Source organism: Brachionichthys hirsutus, chromosome 13 (assembly GCF_040956055.1).
Source record: "Brachionichthys hirsutus isolate HB-005 chromosome 13, CSIRO-AGI_Bhir_v1, whole genome shotgun sequence".
NCBI classification, from domain to species: domain Eukaryota; kingdom Metazoa; phylum Chordata; class Actinopteri; order Lophiiformes; family Brachionichthyidae; genus Brachionichthys; species Brachionichthys hirsutus.
Genome location: NC_090909.1, coordinates 6872910 through 6895244, shown reverse-complemented (window position 1 = coordinate 6895244; position 22335 = coordinate 6872910). Strand labels below are relative to the sequence as shown.

The window sequence follows — 22335 nt, the reverse complement described above, 5'->3', positions numbered from 1 at the left end:
TTCCTTCGGGATTAATAAAGTTGTATCTTATCTTATCTTATCTTATTTTATCTTATCAGATGAACCCAAGGGCAATGACAAGGTGAGTCGAGTATCTGGATTAGAAGTGGTTACTGTTGCATTTGTTTAAAATAAAAAAAATCCAACTCAATTTGTGGTTTTATTTTAAGGGAAGAGGAATTTCTGGAAAATAAAGACTTTTTCAGAAGAAATGCCTTCCTGGTTATCAAGAAGATTGTGGGAATGGCTCCCGAACAACCTTCCATGTTGGTGGATGAGGTACGTCTGACGGTTCTGAAAATATTAAGTACGGTACTGGTGTATACTGGTATTTAAAGTTTCTGTGTCAGTGTATTTGACCTTGACTCTCACCAACACTTTCTGTCAATGTGTTTTGATCAAATAGATTCTTCACATCATCTTCTTTTTGGGAGAGATCAACAGACCCAAATATAGCCCTCAAGATATTGTGATCGAACAAGACTTGATGAACATCTTGAAGGGTCGTTACCCGAAGCCTTTTAAATGCTATCCCACCCAGATACCCAGGCGGAGTCCAATTTCATGCGTGCTGGACATGGTAGGATCATGGCTCATCAAAATATGACACAATCATTCGTCCTCACTTTGGCTATTACTGTTATTGATTCGTTACATCACAGCAGATACACACAAGGCATTACCCATTACCCTTTGTTATCGCTTGCAGACTGTCTATCTGACCGGACAAGAGAAGGAAAGTGAAATCATTGCAGATCTGCAAAAGCTCATCCATGACTTGAGGAAGGATCAAGCCACAGACCTGGTGTGCTCCACCATTTGTGTCTCCCAGTTGAACCAGTCAGAGAGACACTATGGAGTCTCCTTTTCCACCGCTGGCCGTGATCCTGGCCGAATTGTGACAGGAGCAGACTGCCTCAGCGGCTGGGAGCTTTATGTGGCAGGTGCAGTGATGACCTACTATCCGAAGAAGGAAAAGAAGGCCTACTTTGATGGAACCATCAAAATTCCAGGCGATGTCAGGTGTCAGGCGTTTAATCTCAGCGACGGAAATCCAATGGCTGCTTGCAGATCATGCGCGAATCTGTTTGGTTTGACTACGAGCGAAAAGAAAGAATGGCCTTATGGCAACTGTGCTGAAGTTGAGAGTCTGAGTAACCTGCTCAAAAAGGAGAAAGAATTAGAAGAGAAAGTGAGACCAACTTCTGAAACCTACACAGACGAGAACAGGAAGAAGGCCGCAGACAGCGCCATGAAAGAGGTCACAGATTCTCTGCGCATGTTGCATTTCAAATGGGATAAGAATTTCTACACCCCAGAAGGGCACGTACCTTAAAGAATTGAAATGATGCCAAATATTGAGAAGCATCTTATGGTCTTTGGGAATATTGATTTGATTGTCTTTACTCGTCAAAGCCTGTGTTGCTATCCTTGCCCTTTGCTTTCTACTTTTTGTTACTGTCGAGTCCTCCAGTCCGTCATTCAAGCTCCAGTCATTTTCAGCTGCAACAAACGATGCATAGTAATGGTGCGATGCATAAAAATGTGTTAACCGTTCAATTTGGATTAATGAAAGATGCAAAAAAGTTGATATATTGATCACGTTATGCACAATAAAATGATGTTAAATCATGTCCTTTACTTTATTGTCAGTATATACAGCCTTACAGCGAGCTTCTACAGTGATGCGCCACCTTAGGAGTGAAATACTGAGGAGCTTAAGCAGCTATCAATGACAGTCTTAAATAAAATAAAAAAAGGCTTTTGACATTACTTTCAACAGAAAACAAAAGGACATCATCCATGAAATCCTCTCCAAAGGTACACGACAGGAATGGATCAATCAATCTTCTTATTTACAATCTCTTAAATGTGTTGGCCAAGTTATTTCACACATTTATAAAATCTTTTACAAAAAATTAGAAAAAATAGAGAGGCCAAACCTTTGCAAAATAAAAGTAAAAAAAACCTCTCTCCCTACAGATTAAATTCATTTTAGTAAAGAACTTAAATCTGTTTATAAATTTTGTTTACGGTTGCGAGGGGTCAATTCTTGTATATTCATAGTAGACGGTATAATGGCGTTCTACCGTCGTATGGAGAGGGAAACTATTCCAGCTTCGACGCTGCACACGGAGATGACGCATTCAAAGGCGTCGGAGAACCATGGTGTGTTCATAAACATGGGACATGTGACAACTCACGTCAGAACGAACAATTATCGGCTGAAAACGCGTCTATGAGCCGTGCAACGCCAAACTAATAGTATGGGCTTTCTAACATACGTTTATTAGTTTATTATTTTCCTTTTTTTTAATATATATATATATATATATATATTTTCGAGGCTTGGAGTGGCACCCCCTCCAGCAGGTGGCGCCCTAGGCAATCGCCTAGCTCGCCTATGCCTAGAGCCGGCCCTGATAGTAGTGTACGGTATATGTCAAGTAGTCTAAAACTAAAATGATCACCTAAATGTGAAATGAAATGTTATATTAAATCTATTTAAATGGCAAAAGAACAATACCGTATTGGCCCGAATATAACACGACCCGACTTTTTCAGCCTAATTTCAATGCAAAAAACATCGTGTTATATTCGGGCCAATACGGTGATTGTCTTGAAGAAAGAGCCATGATGCATTCGTATGACTGATGGCGAATAACCACTCTCTTGTTAAACCAACCTTCTCCTGTCAAACGGAGAAAACTTTATCTGCAAGAATGACACAGGTAGGGCAACATCACAAGGATCATACCACTGGAATAACGGGGGGGGTTTGGCGGAGTTCTGGACTGACCCATGTCAAGCCCTGACCTGAAAGGTGGCATGTAATGGTTGTGTCAGTCCAGGAGGAGGCAGCTTACTGCTATAATCAATGCCAACGGGCAACAAGCTGGTTACTGATAACTAAAATGTTGTTAGCTCTGTATTGGCAATAAAGTAATTCCTAAGTATAATGACAATTACATAATCGATAATTGTAAGATCAATCAAATAATCATTAAGTGGCGATTAAACAATGCTAAGTAACTTTGACCTACAGGGACGGTAGTAGGAAAATAACTGTCTGCAAAGGTGTGATAAGATGAAAAAACAATGTTCCTTTCCACTCGCTAAATAACCATCTGCAAAGGTGTGATAAGATGAAAAAACAATGTTGCTAGACAGGAAGTACGCTTCAACGAAAGACCCTCGTATGCAGCTAATTTTTGTTGTAAAGGTTCATGGACTGCATCTCCGTATTGATACTTAGAATTTCCCTTGTACAACACCTGTTTCCTGTTCTAAGAATGAAAGAATGGGTGCCTATATAAGCAAGATGTTTTCACTCTTCTTCGCTTCACTCAGCCAACTGTTCTACTTTGATGACTGAAGCCCCAAGGCCTTGGTAAAATAATTAAAGACCAATCTTACATAATCATGTGTCTTTATCATACAATTATTCAAAGTAACAGAAAACTGCCAACACAGCTCCAGTTGTGCCACCTGAGAAAGTTCATATTCATTATATAAATTATTATATTATATATTTTAGTTATGAATAAGATAATTAATTTGATATTAAACTGTTCAGTTTAAAATATAGAATACTCATAAAGTGAGAATATACTTAAAACTAAATAAAACTCATTAATAAACATGAAGTTTAATTATATCGTAGCAATCACATTTGTTTTATTCTGGATTTTTGTCTGTGGTGATTTCGTCTCTGTGAACCACTAGATGGAAGCACGACATTATTGTACTCCATCTGATCTGAATTTAAATGCTCGTTGTTAACAGCTGCGTCCACCAGACTGATAACCAATAACGGCAGCATCATTTCATCACACTCCGCTTTGACTGGAATTATGGAATGAATTGACATTAATATCAACACCAGCAACTGGTCCGATTCAATCCTTTGTGTTTCGTTGGTGCCTTTCAGCTTCATCTCTGACAGGCCAGACTGCTTCTTTCACACAAAACATGACGTCAGTCACAGAATTAGTCCCGACCCAATGCATCAAGCATTATATTAGTAAATACGCTCTGTCCTCAGATCATCCAATTTAAATCTGATTGTAGTTTCGAGAAGGTTAGAACATGTTTGAATCCATCCATCCATCCCTCCATCCGATCCATCCATCCTTTAAGCCAGGCTCTTGAATATTTTTGAATGTCAAGCAAGCTGCGTTTTCTTTTTGTTGTAAATTTTCTTTACTTGACATTCGTTGAGGACGTGAAGTAGAAGTGAGATTTGACCAAGTCCCAACTTGTTGCGATTTAATAGCCTTTTAACCAGCCAAATTCGGAGGACATTATTTTCCATCAAGCCAAAATGTCCTCAAAATAATTCAGCATTGCCAACGTTGTGTTTTTCCTTGGATCTGATTTCTGAATCAGAATCCCTGAGAATGAAATGGCATAACATTCCTCGGGAAAGGTCTGGGGAGCGATGGTGAAATGTGATTTATTTCCTCCTGCTACGTCACAGAGGCTTTGTCTGGCGTTTCCTATGACCCTGTCGTCAATAACATGTTTGTCTCAGGTCTATATTTGTGTAGCCAACTTCTACCGAAGCGGGGGAGGAAATCCTGTCTGACCTCTCAGCCTCTCCTGATGAAAACACCGGCACTTGATGACGTTCAGGGGGCCAAATGTAAAAAAACTATTCTCCAAGCTTACTAATTTATAATTGTTCTAATCTTTGTTTGAACAGACAATCCCCTGTGCTTGACAGAAATGTATAAGGAAATAGGCTGGAAGTTGATGTCAGGACGTCAAGCATTCCTACATGTCCATAATGGAAGCAAACACACACTGACAATAAAATGCTACATCACACTTTCGTGCGCAGACACACACACGCACAGATGGTTGCAGTTAAGACTGTGATATTTTCATTCAAGTCGTTCTTGGTGTTTCATGTCTGGAAAGTCTGAGTCATCCTTGTTTGACATATCATTCCAGATTTAATGTAGGGTTTGTTTAATCACCCTGTTTTTAAGTGAAACAGATGCTCGGTTAATACACACTGACGCCACTCATAGATATGTGAGGATGTTTCTACAGTGTGTTTAATCGTCAAAATATCAATTCATTTTCAAACAACGGTAGTTATTTTGTATTTTTTAGATGGGTTGTTGATTTATTTTCAAAGTTTTCGCTGTGAATACAGTTGCATTAAAGTTATTGCAAGTTTATTATACGGGGTCCTACAAGTCATACACAACAGTCCCTATTATGACCTACGACCTTATTGCAGGTCGAAATGTTCAGTTGATAAAACAAATGCATTGCTTGGGTAAGTAAAAAAAAACACATGCATGTATCTATACGCTTTTTTAATGTAATGCCAGGAGTGTGGTGGAATAACACGGTGCTCTGACGGTGATTGATCATGAGATCGTTCATGGCAGATTGCCATCAGTTGCTAATTGCTCAAAAAGCCAATATTGCATTTCAAGAAACTATGCTATAATTCAGATAATTATTCTGAGTAAAAGTCCTTTATTTCTAGTTTCAGCATCACAAGGTTAAAAAATAAATGCCATCAAAAACATCGAAGCTCCTTGGCAGAGGCAATAAAATGTGTAATGGATGTGTATTTATTTATTTATTATACATTTTGAAGGTCATTGACGTATTTAAGATCACTCTGAAATATACTGTGAGTCAAACTGAAGGCAGCACCAGACGGGGCAGTGGAGCAGCCGGGGTTCCAATGATCTGATCATCAGACATCACTTCTCATTATACCGTTGAGTATGGCCAGTTTGGAATGGGTGACTCAGCGGTTCTCGATGGACATTTTCATGTCACTCCTCTGCAGCAAGGCGATGAAGACAAAAAAAAAAAAAGAGGAATGGCAATAAAAACATAAACTCCTTGTTTGCAGTGATGACAGCTAAATATTTCTCACAGCCGAGTTCAGTTTGTGTCAGGAGTTTAAGTATGGTCGCCTTGGTGATTTTTCCGCTGTGTGAAATTTTAAATGTCTATCAATGACTCTGCTGTTGCCATGTGAGCGCTGAACAACGTCCCTCCTTCTGCACATAAGCTTGAGTGAAATGTGTGTTGTGCTGACATGAAGAATGCATTGATGGCCGTATCTTTACATAAATTAAATAAATGATGATGGTGATGATGATACTGGTTGACAAGGATTCAATTACAATAGAAAGTAAAGGTAATATAATATCATTCCTTTCCTTTTACAGCCCAAATTTGCTTGTAGTTTCAGCCTATGATAATTTAATTTACCGTAAAAATATTTGAACTACCAACAAGTATCTGGAAAATGTTGTCATCTTCTAAATGTGCATCCAACAAACACATAACAGCAATATTTTTGTTTTTATTCCCATTTTTCCTACGTTGAAGTGAAGGATTTAAGACATTTTAGACACGCAGCAGACTTCCCTCCTTCCGATTTTAAGCACAGATTGGTAAAAAAAAAAAAGAAAAGAAAGGTTTTTACCGACGAGCGCTGGCTGCTGGGATGTCTGATTTTCCCTGTGAATTCAATGTTCACTTCATGACCACAAGCCATGTTGTTTCAGACAGTTTGGCAGAACATCCAAAATAGCTTCCCAACCACAGGCCCTGTGTAACTAAGTCATCCCAGGATATGTACATCAGGCTTCTTTGTCTGCAGGATTGTCTGAGAAGGGTGACCTTGAAAGCATCTTTGGGGGGGGGGGGGGGGGGGGGTTCCCACTGAGGTCTTGAGCAAACTGCAGTTTGTCTTCAATGGTATCTGGAAATATCCTGAAGGGATGAGTCCCGGTGTGACGGCGTTCTGGGCAGACAGCAGGCAGTGTTCATTCTGTGGTGTCAGCATTGTGAACAGAGAGAGCACTATGGTGGTGATATATAAGCTATGGACAGCCAACATAGGTGCAATTTAGTGATGCCAAATCACTGCACAAGCATCACTGTTTAACCACGGCCGAATCTGATGCAACATGATGGTGCACAGCGCCGTATCGACAGCGTGATCTAGTTGCTAGTCTTTCAATAAATTTGTGGGAAAACCTGAGCACAAAAAAAAAAAAAATGTTGTATCCATGTTTTGTTGATCACTAATCCTGAACACTGTTATGCAGAGTCAGGAGGCCGTAGCCCTGGTGGAGATGCCAATTGCTGGGGGAGCACAACAACGGGCGTGAAGGGTGACAGATATCTGAGCACCACCTCTGCTGAGATAATGATACTGTGCAGTGGTTATATTTAGGGGCTCACTTTGGCTAAATTGCTTGGCGTGTGTGTGTGTGTGTGTGTGTGTGACACACTAGGCTGCCAAAGCTCTGAGCTTTTCAGTGCCACAACAGCGTTACCAGTAAAATCACATTGAAATGTGTGCACTTTCCACAACAGAGATAAATGCTGTCCAATGAAAAGATTTGCAGTGAGGAATTATTTCTTATTTGTTCCTACATTTCCTATATAACGTTTAATACAACGCATGACCTTTCCCCTATATTCTCAGGCCAGAACACACACACACACACCCCCACACACACACACACACACCACTCATTAAATCCAACAATGCAGCTTGCAACCAAGACGTCGCCTCCAATAAAAACAGCTCAGGCTTTGAATTTAAGAATAATACATTTTCACTAGAATATCACTCAGGGTTTGGGCAAACTGATGCATTTACAGGATGTGCAGTAAAGCCTCAGTAAGTACTTGTGCTTTTTGACACCTCCAGCCACTGAAGAACAACATAGCATTCACGAGGAGTTCCGTGTCTGTCCACCAAACCACTACGTTTATATTGTTCAGCAACAGTAATCCTTAGGTTGCTGGTTTGAATCTCGCTCAAATGAAGTTCTTTTGGTGGCAGTGGCTCAGTGGGTTGAGACTAAGGAACAGGGAGGTGTCACCGGTTCAGGTCCTGGCCCTGCAGACAAAATACTGAGAGTGGTTTGGTGGCTGGAGAGAGGCCAGACAGCCTCCAGAGCACTGCCAAGATTCCCTTTAGCAAGGCAGCGAACTGCTCCCGATGCGCCCATCATGGCGGCACCATCCTTCACCTATGCCCTCTCCGCATGACATATTTCATCCAAATCCGTCCAGACCTTTTTGAGTTATCTTGCTAATGGACGGACAGACAGACGGATGGACAGACGATAACCTCCGCCTCGCCTCGGCAGAGGCAATAAAAGGCTAGGCCTTAATAATTGCTACCTCTAAGGGGGGAATTAATTGCTCTTGGGTGCATTGCCAGACAGGCAATATCATATTTCCAGTAACAGCTCAAGTTGTCCCACCCCTCATGTGTTCGATTGGCCCAGAGTGTTCCCTGCCCTCTTTCTATTGGCTGGCAGCCAAGGTTTTTGAGGCCATCATGAAGCACTAAGCCAATCGGAGTGGCCAGGGTAACCTCGGGGTTATCAGTTCTACTGTTGACTCAACCGCGCTCACCACAGATACTCAACATGTGTGAGTGTGAGTGTGCACGTTAGTGGCTTCAGTATTCTATAATTGTCATAAGAAACCAGCCAACACTGAAAAACGAGACACCACAGTGTGTCTCAAGATAATTCATATTAATCTCAACACACACACACACCCACACACCCACACACACACACACACACACACACACACACACACACTATGCATTCATTTTGCACACTCTTCCTTCCCCCTCTATTTCTTTGCCTTCAGATTCTGGACAGATGTGTCAGGATTTGGGCGAATGCCAGTTTTGGAGATACTCGAAGTTCAGACAAAGCGCTTGCAGAACAAACTCTCTCGTGCACACACATGAGTGCACACCCATACACTCACACCTCCAGCCTTCCCCCCCCCCCCCTTCCTGTTGGATTTTGTTCCCGCTGTTCTGAGAAAAATGAGAAAGGGAATGTTCTGAACCCTGTCAGCAGGGTTTGGTACCGGTCATCCAGTCACGGTTGGCCGGGTGAATTCTTAAATGTTACAACATGTCCTCCAGGTTTGCTGCCTTTTGACCTTTCTCTGCCACCTCAAATGGAAAGTCCTGCTGGGCAGACAAAGCAATAATCTTACTCTGCTGAAATTACGGTGACTGATATTTGGATTTGGGGTTCTGTTACATCGCTGTCGGCAAGAAAACAAGTTGGATAATAGAAGAGGGAACTGAAGACTGGCATAAAGAGATATAACTTTAAATCTAGTATGAAATTATAAATGTTCCTCAAAGCGGTTGTCGGAGATTAAGTGGATCTAAAAGAGTTTGGCTTCTTGGTTTTGTAGTTAATCTTCGAGCTGCAAGGCAACCTTCACTTCGGCTTGGCCCGGCATTCAGCAGCAAGACTCCGGGTTGTTGGCTGACACATGTACGTTGCGCTCGCCCTCGCCAAGATTAAATGATTTAACCTCTTCGATCGGCTTTTTCCATCCCAAGTAGCCAGACTGCCGAAGGCCTGCTTAGTTTATCTCTCATTCCTTTTCATTGCGCTGCCAGAGTCGTTAGAGTTCCTGTGTTTTGCTTGGTGGACACCAAACTAACCCTTGATCCAAACTAATGTGGTATAGATTCTGGCAGTGCTGCTATTAATAGCTCGGTGGCCTTTTGGCAGAAGATAGCTGACACTTAAAGAGGGAGACAGGGCATGCATGCCTGATGCACAAGGGAAAATAGTTACAAAACCAACACTTAGTTTTAATCTCTTTCAGTCAGCAGCTTAATGTATAAGGAAGTTGCAATTACAGAGCAGCTTTTTGGAGACGGTGAGCTCGAAGTAGAAAGTAGTTTGGATGAACAGTCAAAGCAAGGTAAAGCATTACGTCAATTCAGGCAAATACTTTTCATCCATTATCAATACTTTTTGCTGTTATTATTAAAATCCAGACAACTGAGACATGTTTTGCAATCTGTGTTGCGATCCAGATGAACGCACATTGTCTAAGCATCTGAAAAGCTAAAAGACTAACACAAAAAAAATCTTATTCATAGTGCTCACAGAGTCCTTCTCTTGTGCTCTGCAAGCCCGATTATTCATGTCGACCTCACTCTCAGGATTCGTTTGGCCCGGCTCATATTGAAAAATCCCCGGTGCCGGGACAGCTTCAGTTTCTGGAGTGCAGCGCAAACATTCCAAGTGATTTAGCCGAGGCAAAATTAAATTCCTCAATGATTATTGCTTGTTTTTTTTTCTTCTTCTTCTTTCTGGTGCACTTATAAAATAAAAGACTTGCAGGTGCAGGAAGACCAGTCCTTTATCATGCTATTGCATTCGAAAGGGGAGTTGTGTTCCCTACATTCTCAGTACTCTATTCCTGTAGTCTACGAAGCCCGAGCCAGATGGAAGGGTGGCGTTCCACCACACAGCGATCCAATCCAAACATCTGCCTGGCAACAGGCGAGGCCGTTTCACCGAGACAAAACACAGGCCTGCTCTGTGCAATACCATTACAAACGATTTCTCTGTTTGATAGGGAATAGCTGCAGAGCACTGCTTCCGGCATGAATTGGAGATACGTGGGCATCAAAGTAGGTCAATTAGTAAAGGGTGTTGTAGCTCAACCACCTTAACCTGGCCTTTATCAAACTCCGCCCACTTCCCTCAGCCCTTGCCACAGACTGGAAAGTTAAGGACCGAGCTTCTGTGGTCCTGTTTGTCAAGCGATCCATTGAACTTTCTGATTCACCACAATAGAGGTGTGTTCACCAGTCACAAATATAATGGAATGATTTAGATTTTTTTTTTGGAATCAAAGAAAGTCAAAACCGTTTGCAACCCAAACCTTGGTCTTGGACTTGGACTTGAAATTATTAATGTCCACCCTAGTAAAAAAAAAACATGGACTAAGGGATCAGAAGACTTTTCTTGATGTTGAATAAGTCACCCACAGGAATACGCCTACAGACAGACATCTATCACCCATGTCTGTGAATCCCTGTGAGCTTTAGGGAACTTTTCATCCTGTTTCAATCTATCCATGCATCTTCTACAACTTATCCCGGGCCAGGTTATGGAGGCAGCAGTATGGGCTGGGATGTCCAGATTTTATTTTTTATTTTTTATGTTTTGCTGTCTCGATTTTTAAAACAAACCAAAGGCCCTCTTTTGGACCATTTACTATAAAGTCTGTCATCCGTAGCATGACAGATGTTAAAATATCCTATCACTCAAGCAAAAAAAAAGTCTAACAATATACACATCCATGCCAAAATATCTATAACGTTAACATTTTCTACAAAGATATTGAACAGCCTGACATTTCGTGGAAAATAAGGATTGAGAAACTTGTGGGTTTTCCAGCGCGTGTCTAGTGGGACACATACTAGCATTTATTTTACTACTGAGCAGTAAATCAGCTTGTTGTCTTACGTGAATATTTTCATGACCTGTGCAAAGTAACTTGCGTTGGATATGTAACATAAGTAAACTAATTTTAACCCAAACTATAATTTTTTTTTATACCTAAACTTAACCAAGCTAAGCCTAAATCTCAGCACCTGTGTGTCACGTGACTAAAACAACAAAAAAGCACATGGACGAAAATCACCTTTTTGTTTATTACATTATTAAAAGTCCAATAGATTTGATATGTTAGTTGTATAATGGGGATGGGATTTAATAAGTTATCTTCTTCCCACTCCTTTTCAAGAATCAAGAAGAATCAAGAAATCTTTAATGTCATTCATACACTCTCATGCACGAACGAAAAACAGCACTCAGGTCCCAGCTCGAGGCACACAACACACATTCATTCAACTTAAAGTAAATATATACACAAAATTAAAAAGTGACAAAGTGACAAAGTGACAAGTGATTGCACGATCCCCGTTTGGGTCTCCGCTTGCCTCTGGGCCGCTGAACTCTGCTGCGCCAGCCCGATGTCCTCAGGAGCTGTAGCCTTCCAAGCGTGGCTCTGAGAGTTGGTGGAATAGTCGTCGATTGAGCATCGTTGACGCTCAAAAGCTCAGTTACACCGTACTTTACCCGCTCACACTCACTTTTCTCCACACACTCATTCATACTAACGCCAAAACCATTCATACTAAAGCCAAGGCTGGGAGCTAGAGAAGCCGCTGCACCACAGCGCGCCGCCATCTTAAGGACTTTCAACGGAAACAAGCCCGCAAGGGCTTTTTTGAAATGCTCCTCTTAGACAGGATGTTTGACGTTATTTGTACTGTAATACATGCTACTGTGTGACTGTACTTGTACTCTAACATTCTATCTAATAAATATATTCATCATCATCATCTATCTATCTTCGAGCACTATATAATGAATTATGAGATATTTCTTGAGTACATGGTATTTGGTGTTTTGTCTTGGACACATTTATTATTTTTTTCTGCCGAATTATGGCTTCTTGTACACATAAAGGTATTATTTATTTATTTATTTTTCTTCTGCTTGAAACAAACAAAATCAAACTTGTCAATTTCTGCACGTCTAAACCTCTAAAATTACACTGAATTTAGTTTCCTTATACTTGTGTAATGACAACAAAGTTGAACCTAAAAAAATAAAATGCATACAGTATCAAATGACATGCAAAAAGCTTAAAATGCATAGAATGATAAAGTGTGAAACGACACGTGCGATGACTTTAATGTGGCGGTGCTATTTATAGGCCATCCCATGAGGTCACGTTGAGTTACAAAACTTTCATGTTACACAAGAGTGTTGCAGAAGAACGCTCTGTGAAAATGGAGCATTTAGTGATTCCATATTCACCACTGTGTGTTGTAACACGAGTATCTGCTGTTGGGACATGCAGTATCCTGTAGTGTTTGAATTCACGTTTCCGGAGATCAGGTTTGGGTTTTGCTGCTGTGGCTGTTGAGGCTCGGTGGCACTGACGTACCAGGCGGCCAAAGTGAAAAGAATGTTCTGTTATTAGTGGAAAAGCTCCTGTTATGTGGATTAATCTACAGCCTCGACTTTGATCTCCTCCTGCCTCACTCTAAGCGACTTTGGAGGGGAGTTGGGTCCAGTGCACATTTCAGGCACAAACACACACACCTGGTCCAAGTAATGTCCATAATCGATTCTGAAAACACGGCCTGTTACAACAGCGGTGCGTCATTCATTTAATTACCTAAAATGTTTCGTGATTATATAACATACTCTCATGACATGACGCTCTTTCTTTATTCCTTACTCGACTGCCACGCATGTACCCTTGTTAAACCCTGCATTTGAAAGTTTTTTTTTCCCCAAAGCTAAACTTAAACTTTAATTTAGTGTAAATATTGATTAATTAAAATGTACTTGCCCACGTGTGTGTGTGTGTGTGTGTGTGTGTGTGTGTGTACGTGTTGTTCAGGGCTTATCTCAACCAAAGAACTCAAATCTCTGAATCCCAACGGCGTTCCAAGCTCTTAATAAGATTTAGGTTTGTAATGTAGATGCTTAATTATATAAATCCCACGCGGAGGCAAAACACACACACACAAAAATATTTTGTTACTAATGTAGATTTAATGATTACCAAGGTGTTAAGGGATTCATTATGCTTTCAAATATAAAAGGTACGTCGACCCATTTATTGAAAACACAGCCAAAATGAGAAGGAACAAATATTATGTAAAGGACAAATAAAATTGATTTGACTTGAAGAAACTTAACAGAAATGTTAAATGGACAACATATGGCCATGTTGCTGGGCGGAACAATATTAAAAATAAAGATGTATGCCATGTAAAATCACAGGAGTGGCGCTCATGCAAAACTTTCAGGGAGGAAGAAATGTTTCCAGGTTTTTCAAGTACACCCGAGATTAGGACTATAAGTATTTCTGTATTTTTGAGGTTACATACATTTTACTGTGTTTAATGCACCAACCGTTAGCGGATCCCAGTTCACATCTTTAACTCTTTCTACACGGATATTGTACGTACTCGCTTCAACAGGAACCCTTCTGTAGACTGCCTTGTCAACAGCAGCATAACACCGCTGCATTGTGGGAATTCAGTTCTTATTTGATGCATGATAAACCTTCTCGGTGTCTAGTGGGACTTTTTCATATGCATCATATTGACCCTTTTACATGACCTTAGCTTCTTTCCTCGTACGTAAAGGACCTCCCAGACTTTGGTCTGTCTCCAATTTGGAGATCGTTTCAGTTGATTTTATTTGACCTTGAGTTAGCTGCTCTCTGCTACTAGCCTTTTTAAAACTATCTTCGGTGTTATGTACTATCCCAGTTGCCTCATTGACTCAGATGTCCATTCACTGCTGTTACTACCCCCGCTATAATTACCTCTCCAAGTGCACCTTTGTAACATTTATACAGAGAAGGTGCAATAAATACACAGTCTTGAATGGGCTGCATAAAAGGGGTTTTTATTGTCATACCCATCTCACTCAAAAAAGAAGGCATAAAAACAGGGCAGATGATTTCATCCATTCTGTCCGATGGCTGTTGAGATATTTCAGTCTATTTCCAAAGAGTTGGACTGACGCCTCGCCAGCACTGCTGCCAACTGGTCTGCGAAGGATCATCCTATACCTTTCCTTCTTTCAGGCCTTTCATTTGAACCACATCTCTCCTCTCTGGACCAATCCCTGCCTCTGTATGAAACGGACTATGCTTGGAGACATAGCAGCATTCCAGGATGTGAGCGTCAATAATAAAAATAACAAAAAAAAAACCCAGCAGGACATCAACAACAGCGCTCAGACTCTCCAAACCACTTTATCCACACAAACACAAACGCACTGATTTATTCATCTAGAAAACAGGCCACGTCTTACTCGGAAAGAGACAGCACACACCCAACATCATCGTCCAATGTCAGGATGACCCGCTTCCACTTAACTCTGTTTATAGTTTCCAGAGGTTTTTGGCCAAAACACACCCTGATAGTTATGGAATTTTAATTGTCTCAGACATCCAAACACACAAAGACAAGAAAGTGACACAGCATGACTTGCTTGATTCATGAGCATCCTGTACAACATATTTACAACTGGAGGCATTTAAGGCAATGAGTTGCGGTGCATCTGTGTGTGGTTGCCGAACTATTTCCCAACAAGGGTCAGTGGAATTTTTATGTAACAGCCACGCTTCTCCTGGCTTTCCCAAAGGACTGTGCTTGTCTATGTGTTTGTGTGGCTGTGAGCTGTTTCTGTTGTCGTTTGCACAACTCTGTCACACTGAACCCACGAATGCAAACAGCTGTGGGACCCGCGGACCTTAGCCCTCGCCATTCGTTGGCGTTCTTAGAAAGCGCTGCGCTTTGAGGTGCTACAGCCCTCATCATCTCTTAAAGCCTCTGCTTTCTGCCAGCACCAATGTGGTTTTATAGGGAAGTTGCATTCCAAGGCAAAGCCTCAGATATTTCTAACATTCACTGGAATGGAGCCTTTGGTTGTATGTTATTAATCTTTTTTTCTTCAAGTTAGAAAATCTGCCAGTTGGAGAAAAATGCTATCAATTCCTTTTCCAAATGAAAATTCATCCATTCATCTTTGCACTTTCTATAGGTGCTAGAGCCCATCCCAGTTGACAATGGGACACACATCTCTCTAATTAGCACAGTGTCAGTGACTAGTGTGTGTGTATAGGTGTGTGTTAGCCTAGTGCAGGGGTGTCAAACTCATTTTCTCCAAGGCCCACATCAGCATTATGGTTGCCCTCAAAGGGCCAGTTGTAAATATAACATTGTGTAAATGTAACTAAATGTAATGTAATGTAAATAAAATGTAACTACTCCTTAACATGCTGCTAAATAACTGTATTTACTACTACATACTTAATTAAATTATAAATATTACATATGCAATTGCATAGTTCTAAAAATATATCGATACCTTACTGATGTAAAAATATCCGCCGAGGTTATGTAATCGCCGGCATCTGTCTGTAATTTGTTCTTCAATATCTCCATTGATTATTGACCGATATTTAGGGAATTTAACACAGTCATGTAGGGTGGGGGCCTCTATCTTACCACTGAATATCATCTGGGTCGGATCCAGAATGGAGTCAGCAACAAATATTTAATTTTAACATTAAAACTCCATTTACAGATTAAAAAGCAGTTACAAATACACATCAACTCTGATTCACTTTTACTTTTCAGCATTTTACAAAAACAAATGTCTGCACAAAGCTCTTGCGGGCCTCAAAAAAATGATGTGGCGGCCCACATTGGCCCCCGGGCCTTGAGTTTGACACATATGGCCTAGTGTGTTAGCCTATCAGCTCACTGTTGTATTTTTAATTGCAATACTGTCTGAAGCTCGAATTCATTTGGCTGCTGTTATGTACGTCCTCCTGCTATTTGAATAGGTCAGATGAAATAAATTTAAATCTCCAATCGCCACACAACCTGTTTGTGAATGGCTACTGAAGGATGGGTCCGGTGAAAGGATGTGGGCGCCGACAATTATATAAATCAATGCAGACACTTTATGGCTTTAAAACAAGCTAAGCTAAACTGCATCAAGGCCAGCATGCATGCATGTGTGTGTGTGTGTGTGTGGGGAGGGGGGGGATTGATCCTGCTTTACCACTGCCAAAACTTTCCTTGTTCAGTGATTTAGAGTATTATCATAAATACAGGGCACTCAGTGGAGCGCATACCTTTGAGACCCAGCAGTCACTTTTAATTAAACAAACCCTAATCCACATTCCATCAAAATGCTATCTACGTCTACTCCAGAATTCAGTGGTCCCTTATTTCTCTTTCAGTCCTCCACCAAGTTTCATGAAAAGCAAGTTGAAGGATTCCTCTCTTCTTGTCCAACAGGGCCTCGGGTTTCATGATCTGTCACGTAGTTGTTGTGGAATCCTGCTAACAGAGATGCAATAGCTACAATGCTCTGCTGCCCTTTTGAACTCTTGAAACAATTTACGTGGAATTTAAAGATGTGTTTGATGTAAAGAATATCAGTTCCAGGCAACAACTGCATGCTGTAGAGCTGACAGCAGATATCTGAGTGACATTGATGACTGCCACTTTAACTCGGAGGCTGCAGCCCCCCCATGGAGGGTTAAAGACAGGGCTTGAGCACACTGTACAAAATGTCTAAAGATAAGAACGACTTGGTGCAATTTTGTAAGCATCAGCATTACATTTTAAAGGGGCATTTTCATCAATGTTTGACACATTTTTGGAACAGTGTTTCATTTGTGTATTAATCACTTGATGGATTGCATGGGCAGTGGGATGAGGCTTTTTTTTTTTCTTTGTGTTGACAATTTTCTGAATTGACAAAGAATTGATCCTCGGATACATGAAGCCACAGAAACAGCTGAAATGCTGCAGTGTTTTATGTTTATTTTCTAGATTGGTGCCACAGAATGAGATCTGATTCAGGAAAACATACACGAGAGGAGGGTTGATAAATCCAACAGATTCTGTAGATCAAACAGTTTCAGGAAGAAAGATTTCAGGACATGAAAAGTCCCTTTTTTGTGTAAAGGAATGGCCAAACGAACAAACAAGTAACTGGTCCCAACTCCAAGGACACGTTTACAATTTGGAGTGGGTAAAGAGATGATTATTTTTTATACTGTCTTTAATCTTGAATGCACTCTGAGGGCAGGCGGCGCATTAATTAAAATGTCCCTTCCTTTAACATCACGCATGAGACTATCCTCACCATCAGAATGTAAAAAATAAATAAAGTACATTTCTTGCAGTGTGCTGCTGTTTTCAGGGCGGGGCGGTGAGAGGAGTTTAACTGGGGGGGGCGTGCTTGTTGAGAGAGCGAGGCGAATCAGCTGTTCGAAAAGTGCGTGTTGAGAATTGGCGCATGTGTTTTGCGCGTTTCTTTGCGTGTACGTGTGTGTGGGGGGGCGTGCTTGGGGGGTTGGGGAGGGAGAGCAGAAGCAAAGGGGGGGGGGCAAGGTGAAGACAACAGAGCGACGCTTTTCGAGGGGAGGCAGTTTGCGTGGGTATCCAGACGAGGACCGCCAGCGCGCTCCCGGTGCTGCTCCGCCGCGCGTCCCGGACACGTCCGTGTCCCTTTGATTACCGTAAGAACTGATCGCGCACGCAACACGAACACGGACGCGTTCGACAGAACTTTAGCAACAGTTTGATTGGAAGACTCCGCGGAAAGCTCCAACCCGGTGCGCGTAACGCGCCTCAGGGCGAGATCGATATTTAAAGGCTCCCACAGCATCGTGTGTGTGAAACCATCTGGAGCGCATCGCTGACTTCCTGCGCTCACTGACGCGTAACGGGCTGCGTGGATGCGTGGATGCGGGACTCCCCGCATTTTAAACGCACCGGTTAGTCTCCATGATTGATCCGTCGGTACCGACCGGGATGGGCAGAGGCTGCTCAGATTCTTTATATGGGAGTTATTGACCCGGCGGCACGGAGGAGGGACGGCTGCGTTACAGGAGATAAGACTGCTGCGCGCGCGTGTGTGTGTGTGTGTGTGCGCGCGCGTGCGAGTTGGTGGTCTGTCATAAAGCTCCATTAGCTATGACTTAATGTAGGCTGCTAAACTCCCTCCCTTCTTCCTTGGTGCCTAAAGAAGACTCCGGATCACTTTAGGATCCGGTAACATGAAGAGGAGCTCTGAATGGACCAAGATGGACCAAGATGGACCAAGATGGACCATTAGAAACTGTCTTTGTTTTTATCCGTCTGATGAGTGTCTACAGTCACACACACACACACACAAACTGCAGTGCATCAGAGGACAGCTGTGCACCGTGCTGCACACAGACACGCGTGCCGTTGTTAGCTCGCTGCCTGCCCCGGTTGGTTCTCCGCATCTCCCCCTTTGACCCGGTCCAGTTGAGTCGCTCCCTTTTTCTGCAGGAGGCATCGCAGATGTCAGCAAAGGTCGAGCTGTTGGCGTCGCTTTCGAGCTCAATCGGCTGTTTGGCTGTTAATGCGAGACTGAGTGGAATGTAAAACTGTCTAAAAATGACAAATATAAGCAGTGCAGAGGCCGTCTATTTGGTGTGTGTGTGTGTGTGTGTGTGTGTGTGTGTGTGTGTGTGTGTGTGCACGACTGTATACACATATTTGGACACAGATTCGACTGAGCGTCCTAAAGATAGCAGAGCCCCAGTGGGAACAGTAATTAGTGGGGTGAAAAGGGAGGAGGAGGAGGAGGGGGAAGAGATATTGTTTGAACCATCTGATATCTGTTATATAATGAGACACGCTGGGAGAGAAAGTGAGGAGGAATTGGGCGAGTTTGGGAGTGAGAGGAGCTGCAGAGCTCGGTGTGCGGAGATCCGGTTTACCGAACCTCCGATCAGGACGCGGGTTTCTGTCTGCGCTGAGCATTCTCGTTTGTCTGCACTTATCAGGTCTGCAATGAAACAAGGCAGCTAAATACAATAAATTGCACTGACATTGGGTGTTCAAGTCCCGTCGGAACCCCCCCCCCCCCCCCCCCCACACACACACACACACACACACAGCGGTCTGCAGGTGGTCATGTGTTGCAAGCTTCGGAGAGCGTTTTGTACTTGGTCTTAAGCCCCAGGCTTTGTCTCTGGTACACAATGGCCGTGTTTACGTTGGATCTGGTGTGCGTCTGTTTATCCACGCTGGTCTGCACAGAGAGGCCTTCAGGCCTGCAGACCTGCAGCTCTTACAAAGCTCCTGCCTGGTGTTTGGCCCAGATTCCAACTCGACAACTTTGTCCGTTCATGTCTTCTTGGTCCATTACCTCATCGCTCGCGTCTTCCTTTACCGTTAAGCAAATTTTTGGGACCCCCCCCCCACACACACATTGTTTCCTGTGACCTTTTGTTCGATCTGATTCTTTCCTGTCTTTTATTGTCCGTTAACTGTCTTGTATCCGTCCTTCATTTGCAGGCTGCTGGAGACACCGAGGGTGTCCCTCCATAAAGAGGGGACACTGAAGGCACACGATGGCCTTGGCGGGATGTCCTGACTACTACTTACACCATCCAAATTACCAGGTAAGCCTGTGTGTGTGTCTGTGTGTCTGTGTGTGTGTGTGTGTGTGTTGGTTGACAGTAAAAATGTTGTTTCCACCTTCATTCAGTGTTTAGTGAAACAGAAAGTCTTTACCCCATCTTTGAACTCATCTAGCAGAATTAAGCACGGTGGCGCAGTGGGTCGTGCTGTTGCCTCGCTTGTCCAGGGTGTACCCCCCCCCCCCTTTCTTGACCGTAGACTGCTGGGCTCGCCTGTAGATCCCGCGGTCGGGATTTTTGGATTAATCGGTTAAGAAAATGAATTAATGAATTGAATTGGGAAGCTAAATTAGCCGTTACCCAACTGCTCGCCTCCTGCAAGACGCTCCCTTCATCCGTCAGGAACGGAAAGTGAGTAAAAAGTTCACGTCTAAATAAAACCCAGAATGTTGAAAACAGGCAGTCATATATTCTGCAGACTCACCGCATTCTTGCCGTTTATTTAGAATGGCTCTTGTGTTGTGCTTCGGCCCCGCGGCCTAACTAAGTTCAGTATTCTCTTTCAGTCAGCTCTGATAAAGTCTCCAACTACTGGGGAAAAAAAAAAAAAAAAACCTTCTGGAGCCATTAAACGCTGCTTTGTTTAAACGCCAGTCGCTAATTTTGTCCCCCTGCCGTGTGCTGCTGGGCGTTTTAGTGCGCTGCGTGGTTAATATTATCATCAGATTGTGAATTTGGGGATAAAAAAACATTTTAAACACAGTTAAAATGCTTTATGGAGGTGTGGAAAACTGTTGAGTTGCTGATTATAAGACAGCAGTTGGAGAACAGTCCTGGCACGTAGAATTAAACCTCTCTGTGTATCAACATGTGGCTCTGAGTCGACTGACTCTCGGCCTAGTTCGGTGAAATATGGCGTCTTTGCAAACCACAACAGAACAGGCCCCACGTCCACCGTCCAACTCCTGCTAGAATGAGCCCTTTGTTTCTCCGCTTGGGCTTTTCTCCCCTCCGACTCTGCTCCAACCTAAAGAATTTGGCCGGAGAGCATCTAAAAATAGAGCGCTAAACAAACAACAAAAAACAAGCTGTGGGCTTTTTTTTTCGCGTGACGGGCCTGAGAGAATGGGATTGATGGTGTGTGACGTCTTACTGGGATAGGATGGGTCTGTGAGGGTGATGTCGCTTCAGCTGCAAAAAGAAATGCAGCTCCCTGCTAAAACCCACTGTGGGACCGCTGAGCCCCCCCCCGTGGAGCTGACATGAAGTTGGACTGCTTCACGGTAGCTTCCAGGAAAACGTTTTTCCACCAGGAAGGCTACAGTGAATAGTGAATTGATTCCCCGTAGAAAACGACATTCCTCCACCCTGCATCTAGTGGAGTAAAAACAGAGTTTGGGAGAGAAGTGGGTCACGACGTCGCCCTCTCTCGCTCTCTCTCTCTGTGTGTGTGTGTGTGTGTGTGTGTGTGTGTGTGTGCGTACTTGGCATGACACGGCATGGCACACTCTCACATGGGGTCTGTCTGTAGGCTTGGTGTGTGTAGACGAGGACCAAATGAACGCTCCTTTCTGCATACTTGCATAACTTAATATGTAACGGCAGCATGTTTGGGAATCTGGGCACAGTTCCGTGTGTGTGTGTGTGTGTGTGTGTGTGTGTGTGTGTAGGTGTGTGTGTGTGTGTGTGAGAACTTTGGATCCGTTTCAGAGATGTCTCAGAGCCACTCTTGCTTTCCTTCTACATTTTCTTAATGTGCGCACACACAAACAGCGGCAGCACTCAGAAACCTCAGACGACCAACGCCGCTGATTTATGGATTTAATTAAGCATTTAATTGCGCTTCTTCCACAAATATCACTATTTATGTGTGCGTCAAGACGATGGAAAATCCGGGCTTCAGAGTTTCTTAACAAGTTCTGCTGACTCTACAGAACTAACATTGACCCAAATCCGGGGATGAGAAATAAACTGTCAAAACAAATAAGAGCACATGAAATTGCGACGTGCCGGCAGCAGGGCAGAGAAGCTCCATTTACACAGCTGTTTCAAGGCGGGACGCCTTTGTGTTCCGTTACGATCCACCAAAGTCCATTGTCTTTTTGTTCTTGTTTCACGTAGGATTTCCGGCCTTCCTAAAGTCTCAAGGGATGGAAATTGTTGCTCAACGTTTTATTCCAAAGTGAATTAGCTAAAAAAAAAAATTGTTTGTGGAGACCTTCGAATTCTCATTTTTCGGGTTTAGGTTTGGTCTGAATTGGACAGGACTACTGATCTGCTATATCCGCCGCAAAAACGTCTGACTAGTTAAAGATGAAAAATCTGATTAGTTGAATGATGCCATTGTGGAACATGACACGCAAGACTCATGTGACTCACAGGCCATGCAAGTCCAAGAAGAAAGCTTCCCTTCATGTACTCCACCATTTGTACCCATGAGACTTGTAATATCAAAACTGTTGGCTCACTGTGCAAAACAATTTACATCTGGAAAATGCTTTTACAAGAGGCACCAGTGATTTTAAG

The 22335-nt window shown here is 42.7% G+C and overlaps 2 protein-coding genes across 2 annotated transcripts in view; both read left to right on the top strand.

Annotated features, from left to right (window-relative positions):
• LOC137903466 (uncharacterized) lies at nt 1-1598 on the top strand. The gene is made up of 4 exons (XM_068747617.1): nt 1-82; nt 171-279; nt 407-580; nt 710-1598. Exons 1-4 carry the CDS (start codon nt 60-62, stop codon nt 1334-1336), a joined length of 933 nt encoding a protein of 310 aa, XP_068603718.1. The 5' UTR covers nt 1-59; the 3' UTR covers nt 1337-1598.
• Nucleotides 1599-17854: 16256 nt separating this feature from the next.
• The window catches only part of LOC137902933 (growth factor receptor-bound protein 10-like), a 34965-nt gene continuing 30484 nt past the window's right edge, over nt 17855-22335 (top strand). Inside the window, exons 1-2 of the mRNA XM_068747039.1 lie at nt 17855-17931; nt 19745-19851. Coding sequence (XP_068603140.1) covers nt 19801-19851 — 51 coding nt within the window. The 5' untranslated portion in view covers nt 17855-17931; nt 19745-19800. The remainder of the gene's footprint in view (nt 17932-19744; nt 19852-22335) is intronic.